Source organism: Macaca nemestrina, chromosome 1, assembly GCF_043159975.1.
Source record: "Macaca nemestrina isolate mMacNem1 chromosome 1, mMacNem.hap1, whole genome shotgun sequence".
Classification (NCBI taxonomy): Eukaryota; Metazoa; Chordata; class Mammalia; order Primates; family Cercopithecidae; genus Macaca; species Macaca nemestrina.
In genome coordinates, this window is record NC_092125.1 from 39,435,933 (window position 1) to 39,452,377 (window position 16,445).

A 16,445-nucleotide genomic window follows, 5' to 3' on the forward strand; every position below is an offset into this window, starting at 1 on the left:
AAGGCAAGGGACTTAGAAGTGTTTAGAAGTCTATGCTGGGGTGGGGGTTATGGTCCAAGCTGGAAGCTTCCACCCTCATGAATGTCTCTGATGGCTCCAAACTCTGGAGAGTCTGCTTTGAAGGAAATATTCACATAAAAGGTCCTATGTAAAAATGTCTTCGCCTGAAGGTGGTAGAGTTATTTAGGATCTATGACATGGTGAACAGTTAGAGTTGAGAAGTTGTCTAACAGTCTACGAATGTTCTGTAACATAGACTTTATCAAAGATGCACTCTTCTCCTCTCTAAACCTCACCAGTATTCCTTCCTTTCCAGTGTTGATTTGTATTATCCTAATGCAAATGTCTGATTCGAGTTAATATTTCAAGGTGACAAAGTAATAAGAGTTGTCAGCTGACAGTGCTTTGTACTTTAAGAGAGCAGCTCCTTGGGAACTTCACATTCACATTCCACTCTTATCTACTGAAGATCTACCATACTAGGTGCCATGACTGGTGCCTTGGTTCACATGGGCTTGCTGATACAGCAGCTCAGTGAGGTTGCAGTTTTTATCAATGCCATTTATTAGGAAATTGAACTTCAGAAAGCTTCAATAACTTGCCTGTGGTCTGATTCAAAGATAGGTGTAATAAGTCCAAATACAGTTTTTATTTTTACAATAACAGAGGTTTAATCATCTTTCATGACATTCTGTCACTGTCATTGTATATGTATTGTTACGAATCCTCATAGAAAAGTGCATAGCCTACCACAGCCCTAGGCACTGGTGTCTGTGACAGGCCAGCCATCTAGTAGGAAAATGTCTTTGCTTGTATGTCACCAGCTTTTGTATCATTTCTCTCTGATAGAAAAGGGTATTTTCAATAAGGTAATAATTAATTGCCTTTTAATGAAGAACTTAGGTTAACTGTAAGACAGACTAAATAATTGGTGATTTATTAAATATCCTCAATTTAAGAAGGACTTCTAAGTAATGGATGACAACAGTCAACTTAAATGATACTGAGACTACAGAAAGATAAAGTCTCAATTGCAGCAGAAAATATTTAAGCTGAATATGGTGAAGAATTTCCTGCCATGATGTTGCTTTACAGCTTTGGAATGGTCTTGAAAGTTCGTATAGAGTGTCAAAGAATTAGGTGTACAGCTTGTTTTCAGAAAGTCCTGGCTGAGAATTCTTGGATTGACTACATTACCAGTAGATATGATCTGCAGTGGTTGTGACCCATAGAGGTAATCTCCAGAGGAAAGAATATGTACTTCTGAATGTTCTGATGCCTTTTTTCATTCATGCAACAAATATTGCTTGAGTTCCTTTTAAGCACCAGGCATTGTTCTGAGGATGTTATGGTGAACATGGCAGAAGAGATCCTTTTCTTGTATAGCTTATATTCTTGAGAAAAGACAAAAAACCAAATAGCTGAACAAGGTAGCTTTTAGGGACAGATGTTATTAATGAAATAAACAGGTTAATGTGGCAGAGTGCAGCAGGTAGTGGGGCCATTAATTTTAATTTTGTGATCAGGAAAGTTCCCCCATCCCACGCCTGTAGTCAGGAAGAGAGACAGAGCAGATCTGTGGAGGATCTCATAGGCCACAATACAGAGTTTGTATTTTAACAATGAGAAGCCAGAAGAAAGTCTTTTTTTTTTTTTTTGAGACGGAGTCTCGCTCTGTTACCCAGGCTGGAGTGCAGTGGCCGGATCTCAGCTCACTGCAAGCTCCGCCTCCCGGGTTCACGCCATTCTCCTGCCTCAGCCTCCCGAGTAGCTGCGACTACAGGCGCCTGCCACCTCGCCCGGCTAAGTTTTTGTATTTTTAGTAGAGACGGGGTTTCACTGTGTTAGCCAGGATGGTCTCGATCTCCTGACCTCGTGATCCGCCCGTCTCGGCCTCCCAAAGTGCTGGGATTACAGGCTTGAGCCACCGCGCCCGGCCAGAAGAAAGTCTTAAACAGAAGGATAGCATGATGTATTTTGAATTTATAAGTCACCCCATTTTCCTACTATGAAGGAAATAGGGAGATTGGGACAAAGACGGAAACATGAAGTCAGTCAGGGAGGCTACTGCACTATTGCAGCCAACTGAAGGCAGGAAGCATTCAGGCAGGAGATGGCAGTAGCCTGGACTAGGATGACAGCAGTGGGTTTGGAGAAAAGGGGTAAGACTGCCAGGAATTTCTTATGGATTGGGCTGAGGTTGGGATAGAAAGAAAGAATGGAAAATGACCCCTAACTTGGGTGATATTATTTACTGAGGTGGGAGAGACTAGAGGAGGAGCAGCTTGGGGAGAAATCACTTGGCCATGTTACATCCGAGATGCCTATTTGACATCCAAGTAGCTAATGTCAAGTTGACAGTTATATAACTGGGTTTCCAGCTCAGTAGTGAATTTGGGCTGGAGTTAAAAATTCAGTAGCTTTCAGCATAGAGATGATGTTGGAAGTCTCCCTGGGCCTGTGCAGCATCACCTGGAGGGAGAATGTTTTAGAGGAGAGGACCTATGCCTGGGCCCTGGAGCACTCCAATGTCTAGAGGAGGAGTGAAGGAGATTGAGAAGAATCAAACCAAAGAGTAGGTGTCATGGAAGCCCAAGAGAAGAGGCCTTTTCTGGAAGGATAAGTTGAAGTCTAAAGATCCACTGTGCCCCCAACCCCTGTTGAGTCCACAGACCCTGAACCCACATAGCTTCAGAACTGACCTGGAATTGAGCTAACCTCAGTTGTTTTAGGTCAAGGCACAGGGTGTGTGCCCCCCTCCACTCCATTCTCTCCTGTTGTCCGCAAATCTGAACTGCTTCTTGTCTGGTGGCTGCCTGTAGTATGTGATGCACTTATTCACACTGTAAACAGTTGCCAGACAGCCTGTCTGTGCTGGGACTTCAGGCGTAACCATGAACAAGAGCAATCTACACAGTTTCTGCCCTCGCAGAGCTTACAGCATCATAGGGTCACCAACAAGAAATGAGACAATTGCAAGAAATGGAAATAGTTGACGTACAGCTGCTTCTAGTACAGACTGTGTGATTTGGGCAAGCCAAGTTGCTGTTCTAAGCCTGGATTTTCCTGCCTGAAAAATAGAACTAAGTCCGAGAGACTTTCTAAGATACCCTGAAGATGTGAATTAATGACTGTGTGAATCAAAACTCCTATACATCCCATCCCATTTTAATTACATCCCTGGAAAGGACAGCGAGTGTAAAGGCCAGGCTAGTCCTTCTGTGTATTGAGTCACATTCTGTGTGTTAGCCCACACCAAGCCTCTAAACTTCCTTCCACTCACTTCGAGTCTCTCCTCAGGAACTCCCCCCGGTCCATTTTCCCTCATATTTTGGTTCTTCTTTCCCATCTCCACCATCCCATTTCTGTCAGCTTTGGGCCTTCTCTTTGGTTCCACTGACCATCCCAAAGCATATCAAAGGACTTGTTTTCACAAGGAGGAACCTTTTGGTGATGAACCATGACATTTTGCCTTCCTGAGGGGAATCTTTGATGTTTAAATTATCTGGAGATATTGAACAAAGGAATGTGGGAAATTCAAAGCTTTTTACAAGGGGAAAAAAAAACGCCCACACAGGGCGAAGTGTACAAAGCTTCAACCTGGTAATAAACTCTCAGTTACTTCCTTGAACACAGCCACACCTCTCCTCAGACACGTCTAAAGCTTTTGGGGAGGGAGCTGGTTGCAGTGCCTTCTCAGAGGAGTGTGAAATGTGTCTCTGAAAAGAACACAGCCATTTGTGCTCTGTCAGGATGCCTCTTTCATACTGTAATTAGAGTGCTGTGGGGGGTGTAGATGAGGGAGAAAGAAGAATATGAAATGCTCTTACTTCCCTGTGTCTCATTCTTCCTGCACCACGGGGCTTTGAACCCACTGAAATATTGTGACTGAAACATACACTATTATATGCAGAGACAGAGAGAAAGCAGCACGTGCACCTCTGAGTTCATGCCTTGATAGTATCTGTGTGCCACAGTGAGGTGACGCAGGGTGGTGGAGAATTAAACAGAGTAGATCTGAATTCTGCTGTGTAACTCTTTGTCTTTCAACACTCCTGAAAGCCTTTACTTTTTCCGATCTGCAAAACAGAGATGAAAGTGTGGTCCCCTAGTCCTTTTCTTAAAAGGTTTTAGGGACCACCATGTGAGAACTCATAACTTTTCAATGTTCATAGTACATGCTATTCCGTGATCATCCACTCATGGAGGGATTTGTGAAGCAGTTAGAATGAAATAGTGTAGTATCCAAGAATATTTGTGGGTTTTTTGGTTTTGTTTTAAATTTTATTTGCAGCAAAGCAACAACAGTTTATTGATGGTGATTTACTGAATAATCAGTTAATATCTTTCTAGCATGTGCCAGCAGCAGGGAAGGAACATCTAGGATGGTTCTATTTCATTCACAGCAGATAATCCTTGAAGCAGCTGGCACATATTGTGTGGATGACAGAGAATTTGGTGCTGTTGAACTTAATGATCTTTAATATAAACGTGTCAGGATATCCAGCTGACTTATATATGGAGCTGAATTCCTGATCTTCCCTCTTCCCAAACCTGCTCCATTATCTTTTCCATCCCAGTTCATTTAACTCCATTCTTCTGGTTGCTATAGCTGAAAACTTTGGGGTCATCTTGGATGCATGTCTCTCTTACACTCCTCATCCAGTGGCCAGCAAGTCCTCATAGCTATGTCTTCATAGTCTATCCAGAGCCCTGCTGTTTCTCATGAGCTATACTCTACCACTCTGGCCAAGGCCACCATCATCTGGATACAACCTGGAAGATCTCCCTGCTTCCACGCTTAATCCCCTTCAGTCTCTTCTTAACAGGACAACCAGTGACATTCTTTGCAAACAAGTTGTGGGACTCTGCTGCAACCCACCAGTGGTTTCCCAGTCACACCAAGTAAAACTCAAATCTTTATAGGGTCTCTATGGCCCTACATGATGGTCCTCCACTTCCCCACTGCCTGCTGCCCACTTTGACCTTGTTTCCATGTATTCAGTCCACTCTAGTCACATTGGCCCTTTTCTGTTCTTCAAAAGTTCCTGCAAGATGCTTCTGCCCCACAGCTTTGCTCGGTCATCACCTCTCCCTGGAATCTTCCTGCCCGGATGTCTGCATGGCTCACTTCCTCACATCTCTCATATCATTCCTCAAGTCTCCTCAGTGAGGCCCTCCTTGGCCACTCAACATTCCAGCTCCCTGACCCCCAATACTTACTATACTTCCCTGCTTTATTTTTCCCTGAGGAATTATCAGATTATAACATTCTATCTATTGTACTTATTTATCTTGTTTATTGTTTTTCTCCTGCAGTATAATGTAAGCTCTGTTGAAGACAGAGATTTGCTGCTTTTTTGAGAAGGGGGTCTCATTCTCTGGCCCAGGCTGGTCTTGAACTCTTGGCCTCAAGCCATCCTCCTTAAATTGGCACTCAATAAATTGTATTTTGGAGGTGGAATGAATATATAAAATAAAGGCCTTGATAATAGGTTGTCTGTATTATGATACATTCTCAGAAATGTTAGTAATATAACAGCTACTTGGAGTAGCTACTATACTTTGCACTTTCTATGATTTAATCCTCACAACAACCAAATTTTGAGATAGGTATGATAATTATTCCTAATTTTATGAATGAGGAAACTGAGATTTAGTTTAAGAACTTGCCCCAGATCACATCATGATGGAGCTACGATTCAAACCCAGGTCTGTACAACTTCAGAGCTTTTAATCAGTATACTTTAACATTCTGGATTCCACCAACTTCAAGGTTAAAAACCAAAACAGGAAACATATTCCAGTTCCTTCATTATCTCCCTTACATTAATTGTCATGCTTTTTTTCCCCTGCGTCTACTCAAACAAATAAATGAAATCTCAATGTTGAGAAGAGAAAGAAAAAAGACCAGTCATTCCCCGAGCTCCTAAAAGAATAATCTTCTTTGAGTTCTCATAACTGAAATGTCATGAAGCTGTGGCACAGCACTGGCTTTGGAACGTGATGCTCCAGGTCTGCCGCCACCACCCTAATCCTTGGAAGTGGCAAATCATCTGACCTGTCTCTATGCCTTAGTTTCCCTGCTTGTGGAAAGCCGGTCTTGGACAGGTGATCTGTCGGGTTCCCCTCGCCCGATATCCTGGTCTGTAAGACTCCTGGTCTGTCTTCCATTGCTGTGGACATAAGGTGGTGGGGTAGGAATGGGATATAGCACTCCATGTAATGCCATTTATTTGCCTTACCTACTTTAGGGAAGGATTTCTGCTTATAGGAGGAGCCTTCCGAAAACTTCAGATTCGAAGGAAGAATGACCCCATATGATGTCGTTGAGCATTTGCATCACCCATCCTGCTTATTAGAGTCAATAATGGATAGGATTTAGAGGGCTAGCTTCTGTTTTGGCCTTTATTGACAACCTAAGTCTCCTTAAATCCTTTCTAGAACAAGTCAAGGGATAAAGCCTAAATAACTTTAATACTGCTGAACTCTGTGACCTTCAGTAAGGTGTTTACCTTCTCTGGGGCTGTGTTTGCTTCTCTGAAAAATGGGAGAAACGGTTCCCCAGGCTTGTAAGAACACTGAAAATATAGGAACACTGAAGAGGCTCACCCCGACCCCAGCCCATTTTCCAATGGCACTGAAATGAAACCACTGCCAACACAGAATTGCCAATCTTGCTTCCAATTTCTCTGTTAGTTTCAGAACATTTAGGGTTGAAGAGGTTTTTCTTGATGTCTAACCCAAATTCCTCCTTCCTAAAGCAAAGACTTTACAGGAACCTTGGCAAGGTTTCCCTATGGGTAGCAAAGCTATCTGAAACACGGACTCTGAAGATGAATAGGAATATGACCATGTGGCCATTTGTGTGCTTGGCAGAGTGTGTGTACATATGCTGCTTGTGCCAGGATGAGTGTGTGTATCCATGCCAATGTGTGTGATGAAGCATGCAAGTGTGTACAGGAGTGTGGATAAACAGATCTTTGAGTCACACAGGCTGGCCCATCCTGGCACTTTGTCTTCCTTTTGGTTGTCATGACAGCAGCGAGGGGCTGTGCATCAGTAAACAAAGCTCCCTGCATGGAGGTGGGAGGAGAGGTCTGGAGCGAGAGAGGCTAAAACACGAGCCAAGCAGTCCTCCAACAGAGGCTTTCTTACCCCAGCCGACCTACCAGAACATCTTCATCACTAGACAAGCATCGAGATACTTGTCCAGGTGCCCTGTGACTGACTCTGTTATGGGTCACATAACATGGGCAGACATTTCAGGCTGGAGCTAGGCTTTCATCAACCTCACTTCTAATCCCCAAGAATTAGCAACAGCATAATCAAGTCTAGAAATGTGAATAACCGAAGACCTTCCTAGTATCAGCCTATGGGCTAAAACCAGTTACTTCATTAGGGCAGAGATTAACCACTTTGTGATTTGTCTGTAGCAATGGCTCCTTATGGGTTCAGACAGTCATAAAATACTAATTTTAATAATAACCTGAAAATGATTTCAAAGAAGTCTCTGTTTTCTCTCCCCTCCTCCCTCCACACACACATGATAAATGTTTTGGGCATTCTACCTTGTCTGAGATTATGTAATTCTTCCACTTCATCTTATTGATGAATAATATAGAATTAGCTGTGTATGAATAGTTGATGTTTACAATTTATGTTTATCATGTAAACTGCTGCAGATAAAAAGCAGTCACAAATACAAATGTAGTAACCAGGATAAAAGAAAACTGTGCTCAACCATGCAGTGCAAAGAGATCCACCTTGTTCTTAGTTTCCATGACTGAAATTTAGAAACCCAAACCTTGCATACATATGTAGCATCCAGAATAGAGGCTCCTCCATGCTTAACTCCAATTCACCTTACTTCCCTGTATGCAACAGCCATATGTGAGGGGAGCTACAGGTTATCCTCCCTCAGAGGAGCCAGGTTTGGGGCTGGAGGAGCAACCTAAAGTTAAGGATAACAGAATTGGGTAAGGAGAAGCGTCTGGAATGAAACACCACTTGGATTTGTGTCACTCTACAATCTCTTATGGGAATCTAGTCAGGACTCTCAGAGTCAACCAAATCTATCCCTGCCTCTAGTTATGAGCCTAGGGTTTATATGGGTCCTAATATCAACTCTGACTGATGAGGAAATTCAGACAGGAAGGTGACTGCCCAGTTTGTAAGCAGCAGAGGATACCTAGATCCCCGGCTCTGAAAATAGACTGGTGGTGTTTCTGCTGCATCACATGGGGATTTATTTTTGTTCCCCTTGTTTGGAATTCTGAAATCTGGACGCATCCTATCTTGAGTTCTGTTGCATCTCTGGGTGTAGAAAGCCTGGATAGAACAAATGAAAAGGAGCCAATTACCTGTCCTCTTACCTTAGGCCACAGGCTGATGCCAAGGGGCCTTAGAGAATATGAACACTCTTCTACTATAGGCCAGATTCCCCCTTTTACATTTTCTATGCCTTGCTCCAAGGGAACTGGATAAATTAAGATATTCGTAGTGCCCTGCTTTGAGCTGCCTTTCAATGGGGGAATTCAGCAGTCATCTGGTAAACTAAATAATGGTAATAATGCTTTATCTTTACAAAAGCGTCATCATCTGAATAACCCCAGGATCCTCTGTGAAGAGGACAGGGTACTTAGATTGTCAGAGGAGAGAGGGACCAGTTAAAGGAGTATGCTTTGTTTCCCAGGTCTGGTCACATATATACTCATGAGCCTGATGGGCATGTTAAATCTAAGGTTTATGAAGCTGAATCTTATTTGCTCCTGTTCTCTCCAGAATGCAATATATGTATGAATAAATGGACACAAAAATCAAACAGTATATCACTAGCTTGACTAATGCTATGAATTTTATTCTAGGTCTTTAATAACCCAACACAGAGCAATGGATTTTTATGCAACTGTTTCAATGAAAAGGATAATCCCTTAAAGAAAAACAAAAGCTATCTTTTTATATGCTTATTTTCCTCAACCTTGGGCTGAAATGAAATCCCTCTTGTAGATTTTAAATGTTGACTTCTAGGTAGCAGGGTAGACAGCTAAGGCGTTGTGAAAACAGCACATAACCTGGAAGAAGACATTAGTTTGAATTTTGTCTCTGCCTCTTGCTAACTGGATTATCTTGGGCAAGTAATCTTTTTGAATCTCGCAGGGCTTTTGAAACTTTAAATGTAATAATTTACATGAAAATGATTTGTAAATTTAACAAGTTTAAGTGTGTTATATGAACATTAGCTGTTCTTGATATTTTATATCTATAACCTATAGAATCTATCATACCAGACACTGGGTTAAGCTTCACTGACCCTTGTTGGAATGTGATATGATACAGGCTTTACTTGACCTCATGAAGCCTACAGACTAATCAGGGAGACAGGCCATGGGTACTAACAATTACAGCAGTGAGAGTGGAGGGGCGATAAGAGTTAGGAAAGACACAGATGCTGGACTTGCTACCCAGGTTCCCAATGAAAGAACAAAACAGAAACAGAAAAGGCCAGCTGATAAAGCATCATAAAGAAGGTCCCCCACATCCTCCATGAAGGTGCTGAAACTGCTTGGGAGTACCCCCAGTGGTGCACATTCGTTGCTTTAATTCTTTTAGCCAAGAGACTTGGCCAAATTTGTCAGACTCTGGGCCTGTGAGTTCCAGCTAGGATGCCAAGTGGGACGGTGGGAGGAAAGGGAGCCTATAATGGCAAAAAAGAGCAGGGAACCCAGCAAGTGAGACCTGGATCCAAGAAACTTCCAAACACAAGGAGGCATGTGGAAACACCACTTAACCTGGAATCAGAAGAGGTTAGACAAAGGGAGGTTGGACTGGGGTTTGTTGGCCTATCCTGCCAGAAATCAAGCTACATTGTCATTCTGGGGGCCATATAGAGATGACAAAGCCCATTCTTTATAGTCTAATTTACAGTGATTATAGTGAAGTGAAACCAAGAGAAACTGGTGGCAGTGTGCAGGAGTTGCCGCTTGTTTACCTGCTCCCTTTGAGTCAGTGCAGAGATGGAGTACACCTTCTTTGAAGCCTCTGGGAGTCAGGGAAGAGCTATGACTTCTCCTAGTAAGCCTGGATATTTTTCATAAAAAAAAAAAAATCTACTGAACATATACTATGTGGTAGGCCTATTCTAGTCTGGGAAGATAGAAAGTTGAGTAAGGCACAGAATGTTTTTGCAGAAAACTCAGAAAGAAAGACAGCTGACCATAGTAAAGGTCTGACTGCAAGATGAGCTCTAAAGAGTTGTAGAAGAGGTAGACTAGAGGCCAGAAGGTTGAGGGGCAGGGATGGTGGGACCCAAACAGAAGAGGCAACATTTCAGCCTGGCCTTGAAGAAGGATTTCGACTCAGGCAGATAAGAGGGAATTCCAGGCGGATAAGCATTGTGCGCTAGCCTCGAACGCTCACCTTGCCTTTTCAGGAAGGGTGGGAAATGTGCTATAGTTGAAGCATGGCTGTGGTGGGCTGTAGGCAGGCAGGGGGTGGATAGGGATGGCAGGGGGTGGATAGGGATGGCAGGAGGAGATGAGGCTTGAAGAGAAAGGCTTGGCTCCAACTGTGTAAGACTTTGAAAGTCATGCTTGAAGGCTTCATCCTCTTCATTCAGCAGAGGACGATGGAAGCCGTAAAGGAGGGGCTGATAGAGTAGAAAGAGATGGAATTTAGAAGATCTGAGAGTTGTGGTTCCTCTGAGGGACTGTGTGTCCTTGGACACTTGCCCTCTCAAAGGACCACTTAAGTCCCTTCAGATTCAGTTTTCTGAGCTGGAAAATGGATCTGTTGGTCATAATGCTTACCCTAGATGCTCAAGGATGATTATGTTCCTCTGGTCATAGCCTGCTTCAATTCTCGTCTTTCAAGGTCTTGCTCAAAATATCACCTTGTTAAACTTCCCTGGATTCCCCCAGAGCTTAGTTGAAAAATCAAGACACAGACCTATGAAAAGATAAAGTAGCATATAAAAATGCCATGGGACTAGGCAAATATGTGGGGCCTGAAGGACTTGGGCTCTTACAAGAGAAAGGCCTGGGTTCTGGTCTTGGCTCTGTTTCTTAAACTCCATCAAGTTGCATAACTTTTAAGTTAAGGATAAAAATACCTATTCTACCTTCTTCTCAGAATGGTTGTAAAGATTAAATGAGCAAAATATATGAAGATGCTTGGTAAATTAAGAGATGCTCTACACATGTTACTTGCTATGGTTATTACTGGAGGTTTGGAAATGGTAAGATCCAATGAATGGCCTTTTAAAAAGATAACATTGATAGTGTGAGATGGGTGAAAGGAGGAGAAAGAGACAGGAGGTTGAGAGACCAGCTGGGTGCTATTGCAGTGGTCCAGGCGAGGAAGGATGAGATCATGGACCAAGATAGTGAGGATGGAGAGGAAGGATGAATTCAGGTGCTTTTATGAAGGTAGAACCAACAGGACAATGGTACTAATTGGACAGGAGGGACAGAAAGAAGCAAAGATCCAAAGGTAAGAATTTTGGTGGATGGCGATTCCATGAACCAAGCCAGCCCCTTTTTACTTTCAAATTGCTGAAATTCAGAAAGCAGAAAGGAGGCATCCCAGGGCTTGAATTCAATTACCCTGGTCCTCACTGGCCCTGGTGGCTCTTCATTTTGACTCTCTCCTTTCCTTCCCCCATAGCACCTTTAGTAGAACCCAGGGAACCTGAAGCCAAGCACAGGAGAAATTCTCCTTCCAATGTGCCTTTCCCTAAACCCTCTGCCTGATTGTAAGCAGGTGGCTATACCCAAGGACACCAGCTCTATTTCGGCAGGAGGGCCAGGTGAGGCACGAGCAGGTGTCTCTTGGCATTATGGTAGACTGGCATCTCCCCTTTCCCCGCACTGTGGCTGGGGCCCATTCCCCAGCCCCTCGTTCATTTCTTCTTCCCTAGACATGAGAGAGAAACTGGTAGGACTCACAGTGGGTGCTGAACTCCCTCAGATTCAGACTGCACCTCTCTCTCTATTTTTTTTTTTTTGAAACAATGTCTTGCTCTGTCGCCCAGGCTGGAGTGCAGTGGCACAATCACAGCTCACTGTAACCTCGAACTCCTGGGCTCAAGCAGTCCTTCCACCTCAGCTTCCCAAAGTGCTGGGGTTACAGGCATGAGCCACTGTGCCTGGCCTGCAGTTCTTTATGGAGATCACATTTAATAAGTAGAACAGCTTCCCAGGTAGTAGGAGAACACCTGAGCCACGGCTGGGAGGCACTGCACTGGTAAGGAGTATCTTAGCCTGGAAGGGTGTTTGGTGATGAGAAAGGCATTGCTAGAGGTGGCTTCTGGAGGAACCTGTTAGGAAACTGATTTATTTATCCCCATTCTTTCACTCATTAAATTTGATCCTCCTTTTGTCTACCAGGGAACCCTTAGTCCTCTTCTCTCCTCTTTCTCCCATGGAACTGTAGCCTTCTCATTCCTGTTGTCACACCAAGTGGCATTAGTCCCCTGAGCCTGTCATGGGCCTGACCCTCTTCTTCCTGACCCTCACCTGGGTGTTCCCTCTGCCTCATCATCTCCCCTCCACCCCCGCCCCACCCACCTTCCCACTGGCTTTATGGGAGTCAGGTGTCCTTCCCACGTCCCTTCCTTTCTTATTTAACTGACATCAGCCACCTTTGAATAGCATTTTAGCCTTTGAAGTCATCAGCCTCATTGATCTTCAGTGGGCAGCTTTTATTAAGCACCAGAGTACAGGACAGCAGAGGCAACACGGCATTGTTGTTAGAGTTCAAATCTCAGCAAGGTATTTCACCTCACTAAACCTTGGCTTCCCCATCTGTTAAATAGGAATTTTAATATTATTAATACTTCGTAGGATGGTTGTGAGGATGAAATGAGTTAACAGGTGTGAAAACCATTGCCACCATCCAGGGAGGAGATAGTGGTGAGAACAAGTGTTTTCCTAAGCCTTGGTCATATATTGATCATAATTGGTCAATATACATTAATCGCTATTGTTATCAAAAGGAGAAAGAGTAGCTGTGCCCTTCAGAGGGTTAAGGGTTTTCGTTGTAGCTGAAGAGGTGGAACATGGCATTTTGAAACCTAGTTTCTCACATGGCTAAGAACATACCTTTCAAAATAGAGCAAGCAATCATTTGGTCCTGATTGGAATACAGCTAGTCTGGGAAGGCTTCCTGTGTGAGGCTGAATGAGGTGTGTTTCTTTGTAACATTGTAAGGAGGTCATATTTGCAGCCTGGATCAGAGGAAAGGGTACATGAGCTTAATAGAGGTACTTGCTCAGATGCTCTGTCTCTGTTGCTTGATTCACCCTTTCCCTTAGTCATGGCCCTATCCAAACCCAGTGAATCTTATCCTTCTTTTCCACAGGGAATTTGCCAAAGAGAGAGAGAGAGTGGAGAACCGAAGGGCTTTCATGAAACTGCGGCGCCAGCAGCAGATTGAGCGTGAGCTGAATGGCTACCGTGCCTGGATAGACAAAGCAGGTAGGCCTGGGGGGCTGCAGGAGGCTGGTGAGTGGGCTGCAGAGACATCAGGGCCGGCCCCTCACTCCCAATTCTCCCATTCAAGGGGCAGCCTAGACAAGAGAAGAGAGACACTTTGGATGCCTGGTTGGTGCTTAAGGTTCCCTGCTCATCCCACTTTCTTCCTCTGGGCTCTAACTGTCCCGTCTACCAAACTGTCCCATCTACCCAACACCTTAAGGCAGGCATCTTAGCAAGGTGAACTGAGTAAAAGTAACATAACCCAATCCTGGAGCTGAGACTGGGCTGATGGTGTGTTATAATACTGTTCCTGGTGCTCACAGCCATCCATTTGTTCAGCAAATATTTATTGAGTACCTACTTTGTGCCAGACCCTGTTCTAAGCACTTGGGATACAGCAGTGAGCCAAATGGTCAAACAACTCACCAAAGCTCTCCTCTTGTAAAGCTCTCTAGTTGGGGAAGGCAACAATATACAAAATAATAAATGAGTAACTCGTAAGACAATGATAAGGTAGTAAGTACTATGGGAAAACTGATCAAGGTAGGGTTATGGAGTATAGAATGTTTTAAATAGGAGGTCAGGGTGGCCCCACTGGTGTGTAGACTTGAAGAGATGAAGGAGTGAGCCAGAGGAAGATCTGGGAGAGGAGTATTTCAGCACCAAGTACTTAACATGGGAGTGAGCCAGGGGTGCCTGAGGAGCAGAAGGGGGAAGGAACTGGGAGAAGGAACACGAGACAGAGTGATGGCTGTCACCGGGGAAGTGGGCAGCAATTGTGTTTGACCTTATGGGGCACTGTAAGGGCTACGAGCTTCACTCTGAGTAACACAAGAACCACGGGAGGGTTTTGAGCAGAGCACTGATGTGCTCTGACTTTAGACCATAAAGGAGCATGTGCTGGCCGCATTGAGAATAGACCATAGAATGACAAGGTTGGAAGCAGAGGGACTAGTAGTGAGGCTATTGCCATCACCCAGGGAGGAGATAATGGTGAGAACGGGTGTTTTCCTAAGCCTTGAGCTGTCATCAGTTCTCACTCTGTGGCTCAGCATTAGGAATAGTTCTCAGCCGCCTGTGAGAATAGGTCCAAACCTGTCGTGATTTCATTAACCCACAGAACCACTAGATTCAAGTTTGGCTGTGGCTTAGATGCTTATGAGGGGTGTCAATCACCCCCATACTTGTCAAGAAAAGGGGCGGGTTTGCTTTCTTTATTATTTTAAAGGTTGGTTTTCATTAGTATTATATATCTTCATTTTCTTCCAGAGGAACAAGTGATTTTTTAAAAAAAACTACACATATGACAGTCAGTATCTTTTCTCTATTCCTAATAGAAAACATAGCACAAAAGTGAGGTCACAGAGGAAAAATTTGGAGTATGATTTAGTGCTTAGTTGCTTGAGCCTTATTCTTCTGTAGGAACTTTGGAAGGACACTATGACACTGTGGCTGCCAACACACAAAAACCCTCTCTAAGCTCTGCAGTCAACTTTTGGTGGCCTCCAAGGGTTGAGAGAGTACATGTATGATTGCTATCTGCACTCCCTTGTAGCCTCTGGAAACATAAGCAATGTGTATTGACTATACTTGGGTTTCGCCCTTTCTCCTCCAAGGCTGTTGTGTAGGGATGAAGCAGACATGAATGTCCCCTACCGCTTCCCAGAATGGTAACTCAGGCTTGCCATGGGAGGGCAAGCAGATTTGCCTCCAGGCCGGGCAGGCAGCTCGATGGTCCCAGCTGTCCTTGGCTTTCTTGGTGGAGGAGCCATCTGACAGACCACTAAGAGAGCTGGCAGCAGACCCAGGAAGGAGCCCTCCCAGCCCTGGCCACCCCACACAGGTCAGGTGGCAGGGTATGCTGCTCGCTGGGGCTCTGCTTTTCAAATACTTGCAGAATTCCAAGGCTTCCCTTTCTTCCAGTTGGCAAAGCCAGCTCTCTCCTTCTAAGAAAAAAGACGCACTGCGACGTCAAAATGTGCTTCCTGGCCCTTCCCTTTACAAATGGAGCGCGAGTGAATCAGAGACATATGGGTTACATTTCCCTGGAAAGACACTCAAGTTCTAAAGCGAACTTGGCAAAAGGGATGAGGTGGGGAGGAAGGGGGGTGGCTTCAGCACATCCAGAGCCCTTGAGTGCTTCCCAGAGATCTCAGCAGCACCACACACCTTCCATCTATCCTGGGGGGTCCCCAGATCTGCCCACCTCAAAGCCCAGACATTGTGTATAGCAAAAGTAACTGTCTGGCTAAGGTGATTAAAGTTGCTATGAGGGATTTTAACACGTTCCTAATTTTAAAATGATGCCCTCCAAACATGTGCTATAAAATGACTTAAAACCCCTTTATGTCTGCAGGCAGGAGTGCCTCACCAATAGCACTTGACCTATTAACTTAGCCAGAGGCTATACTTAAAAAAGAAAGCAAACATTTATGACTTGGTAATAATGGCCGTCCTATGAGTACTATCCCAGCCTTAACATGTTCGCCTCCCTAGGAAATACATTATGTACTCTCAGTTTTATCTGCAGCTGGAATTATGGTAATGACTTTAACCTCTCCTACTGTCCTTTTACTTGTTAAAAGTGTTTATGTTTAAATTAAACCATTGTTTAGTAGGGTCTGAGGCTAGCTTTCCCCCAGCAGCTGGGATCTTAGGGAATGTTTACTGAGGCCTCCAGCTCCCTGACCTGTGGGTTGGGCTCAAAACTCATCCCATCACTCCTCCTCATAGGGCATGCAGGATCCCACCAGACTTGGGAGAGAAAGGCTATTTTGTTGGTGCACTTGGAGGGATGCTAGTGAGGTTTGGTCCAACAAGTCTTAGTAGAAAATATTCCCCTTCAGATGATGACACCTCAGTAGAGTATGGGACTGCTCCTGGGGGCACCAAGAGGGAAGAATACAGGGGACTGTGTGGTGTTGTTTTAGAACTCCAATAAGCAAATATATTATTTCATCATCAACCAGT

At 44.2% G+C, this 16,445-nt stretch overlaps 1 protein-coding gene across 13 annotated transcripts in view; it reads left to right on the top strand.

Moving 5' to 3' along the window:
* The window catches only part of LOC105484537 (calcium voltage-gated channel subunit alpha1 E), a 492,953-nt gene that overhangs the window by 381,958 nt on the left and 94,550 nt on the right, over window positions 1-16,445 (top strand). For all 13 annotated transcript variants that reach the window (XM_071076614.1, XM_071076570.1, XM_071076587.1 and 10 more), the window contains one exon: window positions 13,360-13,475. In XM_071076614.1, the coding sequence (XP_070932715.1) occupies window positions 13,360-13,475 (116 nt within the window). The remainder of the gene's footprint in view (window positions 1-13,359; window positions 13,476-16,445) is intronic.